Source organism: Protobothrops mucrosquamatus, unplaced genomic scaffold, assembly GCF_001527695.2.
Source record: "Protobothrops mucrosquamatus isolate PMUCROS unplaced genomic scaffold, P.Mucros_1.0 scaffold906, whole genome shotgun sequence".
NCBI classification, from domain to species: domain Eukaryota; kingdom Metazoa; phylum Chordata; class Lepidosauria; order Squamata; family Viperidae; genus Protobothrops; species Protobothrops mucrosquamatus.
In genome coordinates, this window is record NW_015387158.1 from 48,703 (window position 1) to 55,185 (window position 6,483).

Below are 6,483 nucleotides of genomic sequence, written 5' to 3' on the forward strand. Positions count from 1 at the left end.
CATGACCCTGGGACACTGTGACTGTCATAAATATGAATCAGTTGCCAAGCATCTGGATGTATATCACAAGACCCTGGAGATGCTGCAACATTCCAGCTAATCAGCGCTTCTTCTGGGCTCAGCAGAAGTGCCAGGATCAGCGCCGAGGTCCAGCTGGAGCCTGGCGCTGATCCTGGTGCTTCCACTGAGCCCTGACAGTCCTGAAGAAGCGTTGATCCTGGCTCTTGCGCTGAGCCCTGACAGCCCTGCAGCTCCAGCCATCTCTCGCTCAGGCTTGTGCGGTGCTGCCACCGGTTCAGCTCATTCCCCTCCCCTGCTACCACTTTTCTAGGATGGTCGTGTACCACCTGCCAGGTGCCAATGTACCACAGGTGGTACCTGTACCACTGGTTGAAAAGCCTTGGCTTAAGGCACCGGGCTAGAAAGTGAGAGACCATGAGTTCTAGTCCCGCCTTAGGCACAAAAGCCAGCTGGGTGACTTTGAACCAGTCGCGCTCTCCCAGCCCAACTCACCTCACAGGGTTGTTATTGTTGTTGTGGGGAAAATAGGAGGAGGAAAGTGTGTTGGAAATGTTCGCCGCCTTGAAGGCGGGTCTATACAATAAAAGAAATAACCACCTTGTCGGCTCGGCCGCTTTGAATTCAGATGATTGGCAGCAGTCATCGCGTAGGAGGTTGAGAAGGATCGACTTTTGGTGAGAGTCATCAGGAGAGAATTGTTCCATGAATCAGAGCTGTGGAAATGAAAGAGAAAAGCAGCACAATTCTCATTTGTAGGCTTCCTTACAAAGAACAGAGGTCAGACTGATGATCACAATCCCTAGGAACTTGTAACCTCATGTTTCTTGCAACAGCCAATCAGATGTTTACAGGCAGCTTACAAACTGCCATCATTTGAATCTAAGATAGGCAAATCTAAGAATGCTGAGAGAGAGAGAGAGAGACAGAGAGAGAGAGAGAGAGAGAGAGAGAGAGAGAGAGAGAGAGAGAGAGAGAGAGAGAGAGAGAGAGAGACACTGTGTTATTTCTCAACCTTGGCAACTTTAAGATGTATGGACTTCAATTCAATGGGATCTTCTTTCACATTATATGTGAATATCCTACATTTATCCTTGCAGCGCCTAAAGGTATCTATTTCAATCAGACCTGACATTTGTGAAAGGATGAATCAATTACAAACAAGGCAACAGGTTTTTAATTGGTGAAGTGTCTGAATGCGATTGAATTTGTTAATCAGAGAGGGGCCAATGGTTTTTACCCTTTCACAATTGTTCATGCTCATTTGCTTCCTAGGTTATCTGATTGTTTTTCAAGGGTGTAGGTCCTTGACTTACAACCACAATTGAGCCCAACATTTCCACTGCTAAGCAACGTAGTTGTTAAGTGAGTTTTACCCCCATTTTACGATCTTTCTTGCCACAGTTGCTAAGTGAATCACTGCAGTTGTTAAGTTAGTAACACAATTGTTAAGTGATTCTGGCATCCCCATTGACTTTGCTGGTTAGAAGGACGCAAAAGGTGATCACATGACCCAGGGATACTGAAACTGTCATAAATACATGCCAGTTGCCAAGCGTTTTAACTTTTGATCACGAGACCACGGGCATGCTGCAATAGCCGTTAAGGATCAAAGTCACTTTTTCCAGTGCCACTGCAACTTTGAACGGTTGTAAGATGAGGACTATCTGAACTGCTATCAGACTGTTTTGGCTGCCAATAATTTTCAAGTCTTGCTGGCCAAGTCCACAAACGCCAACGCGGCATTTTTGGAGAATTAGTGTCTTAATCTTTATGGTTGCATCATGTCAGTCGCCAAATTATGTTCTATTTTTCTAAAATAAGTCTGTGCATTCTATTTTCCACCAAGGCCCGTCCTCATCTGGAAAAAAAAACCCTACAATTATTTTCCTACCTGGATGGTGAAGTATCGTAAAGTTTGATGCTAGGACTGCGGTCCCTTCGAACGGAAGCTGGCTCCAAGGTGGGCAAACCAGTGGCAGATGTGGTGGTTGTCCAAGTGGATGACACTCGCCGTAGAAGACCTGGGGGCAGGCTTTTCCGAAAGCGCTGTGGGTAAAACAACAACATCTTGTGACTACTTTATTATGTCACAGAGGCACCTGAGGGTAGGACGAGAGCTAATGGGTGACAGCTTATGAAAGAGAGAAAAAAATTCTGACAGTGGGAATAAGTAATCAGTGGAATAGCTTGCCACCCAGAGTTGTGGATGCTCCATCACTGGAGGTTTAAAAAAAATAAACTAGGGATGGTATAAGTCTAAAGAAAAGAAGAAACAGGGGCAACATGATAGCAGTATTCCAATATTTGAGGGGCTGCCACAAAGAAGAGGGGGTCAAACTATTCTCCAAAGTGTCAGAGGCCAGAACAAGAAACAATGGATGGAAAGTAATCAAGGAGAGAAGCAACCTGGAATTAAGGAGAAACTTCCTAACAGTGAGGACAATTAACCAGTGGAACAGCTTTTCCTTCAGAAGTTGTGAGTGCTCCATCACTGGAGATTTTTAAGAAGAGACTTGACAGTCACTTGTCTGAAATGGTATAGGTTCTCCTGCTCGAGCAGGGGGCTGGACTAGAAGACCTCCAAGGTCCCTTCCAGCTTTATTCTATTCTAAGGTCTCCTGCCTTGATCAGAGAGTTGGACTAGAACAGGGGTAGTCAACCTTGGCTCTTTTATGACTCGTGGACTTCAATTCCCAGAATTCCTGAGCCAGGAATTCTGGGAGTTGAAGTCCACGAGTCATAAAAGAGCCAAGGTTGACTACCCCTGGACTAGAAGATCTCTGAGGTGTCTTACAGCCCCATGATTTTGTGTTCTATGTTGTTTTTATCCGTGATCTTCATTTGTTATTAGCAAGTACACTGGATAACTCGGTAGATGAAGAAAATGCCCCACTACTAATTTCAGACAACATTCTACAGTCTTTGTCTTGGACTTTAAGCCCAGTTCAAGGATATTGTGCATAGTCCTTTTATCCAAAACTGTCATCGTTTATTCTATTCCCATGGATGGGGAATGTAATGTTTCAGATACTCCTGTGTTTCTGATGCTCTCTTAAATATCAGATTCCTAACTTATTTGAATAAAATGATGGTGAAATGGATATCTTGCACAGTTCATGTTATTTCAATTGGGCCCCTGTCTGATGGCATCTCACCTTGCCCCATCGTTCAGTGTTTCTCAGTCTGGACAACATGAAGATGTTGGCTGGGTGGGGAATTCTAGGAGCTGAAGTCCACACATCTTCAAGTTTGCCAAGGTTGAGAAACACCGCCATAGTTTATTGAACTAGAGCTAAGAACCCAGGACTAAGAAGAAATTTCCTGACAGAATAATTAATCAGTGGAACGACTTGCCTCCAGAGGCTGTGGGTGCTCCCACACTGGAAGTTTTAAACAAGAGATTGGACCACCATTTGTTTGAAATGGTATAGGGTTCCCTGCTTGAGTCGTGGGTTGGACTAGAAGACCTCCAAGGTCCCTTCCAACTGTTATTCTGTTATTGGACTGAGATTGCCAATGAGTCTCCTTTTTTTTCACCATTTCTGCATCTACTTTGGTGTCAGTTTCCTTCCTTTGCAGTTCTTCCATAGTGTCTAAGCACAGAAACTATTGCTAATTAAGCCTAATGAATATAAAACCAGGATTTAAATGCAGAAAACATAGTTATCTGCTTGAATTTCGTTTTATACAGTTCAACGAACAGCAATCTACTTTTGAAATTCTAGAAGAAGAAGAAGAAGAAGAAGAAGAAGAAGAAGAAGAAGAAGAAGAAGAAGAAGAAGAAGAAGAAGAAGAAGAAGAAGAAGAAGAAATAGTAGTAGTAGTAGTAGTAGTAGTAGTAGTAGTAGTAGTAGTAGTAATAGTTTGGAGAGGGAAAACATATTTTAAGTCCAGAATAACCACATAACATTTGGAAATGGCTCAGATAAACACATTTGTGATTCATTGGAGTATAAAGAGGCAGAGAAGGGACCAGCAGAATCTGACTTACAAGATTCTGTTATTAGAGCTAATTACAGTAGTACCTTGATACTCAACTGCTTTGAAACTCATAAAAATTTTGAATTTTGCATTTTGGTGTGAAAATTTTGTCCTAGTACTCCTTGTTTGTTTGGTACTTAACACACGTTAAAACTTGTCGGTGTCGGCTGCCTTGTGACTCACTACACTACATTCATTACTCATTATGGGAAAAAATTGCTTGTTACTCATAGTTTTTGGTACTCGTTGTGTCTCCCGGAACCAATTAACGATGAGTACCGAGGTACCACTGTACCATAAAAGTAGCTTTAGCTTCTTAGCCTGTGGAGTTGATTCCTTGATTTGGTTTACTACTGGGTGCACAAAAGAAGTCATGTTGGCAAGCTTAATAGACGCAACCTACCTTGGGAATAGTAAGCTTCTCTCCCTTCTCTGAACATTCTTCTGTGTCAGAACCGGTGTAATTTTCATTGAAGGATGCCAAAGTGTTGACTCTTGGTCTATGAATAGCTGGGAAAGTCAACTGTGTACTAAGCAGGTTGCTCACTGCTCGGAGGGAGGCGCAGACATTGGGTGGCAAAGAGGGATCTGCCAGAAGGTCAGTAATGAGTCCGTGAGCTTCTCCCATGACGGCAATATCTACCGTTATACTGGTACCCGAAGACTGGAAAGAGAGGAAAAAGAAACATTAGCCCTAAATCAGAAAGTAAATAATGCATAACTATGCCAATGTGATTTGTGCAGTGGGAAGGGAGGGGAGGAGGGTTGCCATGATGCCCACTGGCATTGCATTGCTGACCTAGGGCAGCGTAGAAGGGGAAAAAAAGCCACATAATTCTTGTTCTACGCTTTCTATGGTGCCATTAATGGGCACTAACGACAGCCAGAGGATGCTGTTTGCACATAAAATGAAAAATAAAACCTAACATAAATGAAGCAGTTCATACTGCTTCTAGTTTGACTTCCCGTATAAGTCAGCTTTATATGTTCATGACGTAAAACATCCCTCTTAGAAAAATGTATACAGGTAGTCCTCAACTTATGACCACAATCAAGCCCCTGTTGCTAAGTGGGGCAGTTTTTAAAGTGAGTTTTGCCGCATTTCATCATCTTTCTTGCCCCAGTTGTACGTGAAATCACTGCAGTTGTTAAGTTAGTAACCTGATTGTTAAGTGAACCTGGCTTCCCCACTGACTTCATTTTGTCATAAGGTCGCAAAAGGAGATCACAAGTCCCTGGGACACTGCAACCATCATAAAGATGAGTCAGTTGCCACACATCCAAATTTTGATCATGTGACCATGGGGATGTTGGAATGGTCATGTGAAAATCAGTCACAAGTGACTTTTTCCAGTGTAGTAACTTCAAATAGTCACTAAATGAATGGCTGTAAGATGAGGACTACCTGTATGTCCTTCAGCGGCTCTAGGCCAGGGGTAGGCCACCTTGGCTCTTTTATGACTCGTGGACTTCAACTCCCAGAATTCCTGAGCCAGCCATGTTGAGGGGAAAAGGGAGAGGTTTCCAAGCTGAGCCATGCTGGCTCAGGAATTCTGGGAGTTGAAGTCCACGAGTCATAAAAGAGCCAAGGTTGCCTACCCCTGGCTCTAGGCCTTCCATTTTTTTTTTTGTCTCCAGAACCTGAGAAAGGATCATAAAGCTTTAAGAAGACATTTTCCTAAAGCTTTTCTTGACAGTCGCTTACATCAATGTTAGCCTAGTTTGCTTTATGTTCAAGGAAAAAGGCATTCAAATATGGAAATGCAATTCCAGACCTGATTAGCCATTAAAAATATGGGCTGTTCCATAGACCCTTAGCAATCAGGTTCGCTAACCCATCTCAAAACAAAACAAGGAACAAAATGGGGGGTAGTGGTGGGGGATGGGGAGCAGGGAGAGGAAAAACCAAAGATCATCTACCACAGGGGTCCCCAACCCCCGGTCCGTGGACTGGCACCGGTCCGCATCATATTAGAAACCGGTCCGCACAAACAAGTGAAGTCCCATCCGCGGGATGCAGGCAGCACATGAAACCACACCTCATCCAGTCCACGGAAAAACCTCTCTCCACAGAACCGGTCCCTGGTGCCCAAAAGGTTGGGGGCCACTGATCTACCAGACATCAGAAAGCCAACAACAAGAGTCCCACAAAACATCATGAGCTGATACAGTTTCCAAAGCAGATCATAAATTCTCTGGCCAAGACTTAAAATTAAAAGTAAACCCATTTCTCCTTTCTCTACTGTTCTCCCTTGCTTTCAACCTCTAATTTCTCTCCTCCCTACCAAAAAACAAAACACTTAAGCAGCACACATCGGCAGTTTCTGTGGAAAAACGCCAGCCATTTTGGAGTTTGTTGTTTGGCCCCAAAAGGGATTTACCGGGATTGAAAATACGTAATTTTTTAAGTATGTTTTCTCAAAGAAATTTGGGTTCCTTTCACGCAAATAGTGGGTGTGGACTTGACAGACTTCATAAAAA

The 6,483-nt window shown here is 43.5% G+C and overlaps 1 protein-coding gene across 1 annotated transcript in view; it reads right to left on the bottom strand.

The window, feature by feature from the left end:
- The window catches only part of PDE3A (phosphodiesterase 3A), a 93,710-nt gene that overhangs the window by 37,476 nt on the left and 49,751 nt on the right, over window positions 1-6,483 (bottom strand). The window contains exons 3-5 of the mRNA XM_029284758.1: window positions 4,406-4,666; window positions 1,913-2,067; window positions 616-734 (exon numbers count right to left, since the gene is read on the bottom strand). Coding sequence (XP_029140591.1) covers window positions 616-734; window positions 1,913-2,067; window positions 4,406-4,666 — 535 coding nt within the window. The remainder of the gene's footprint in view (window positions 1-615; window positions 735-1,912; window positions 2,068-4,405; window positions 4,667-6,483) is intronic.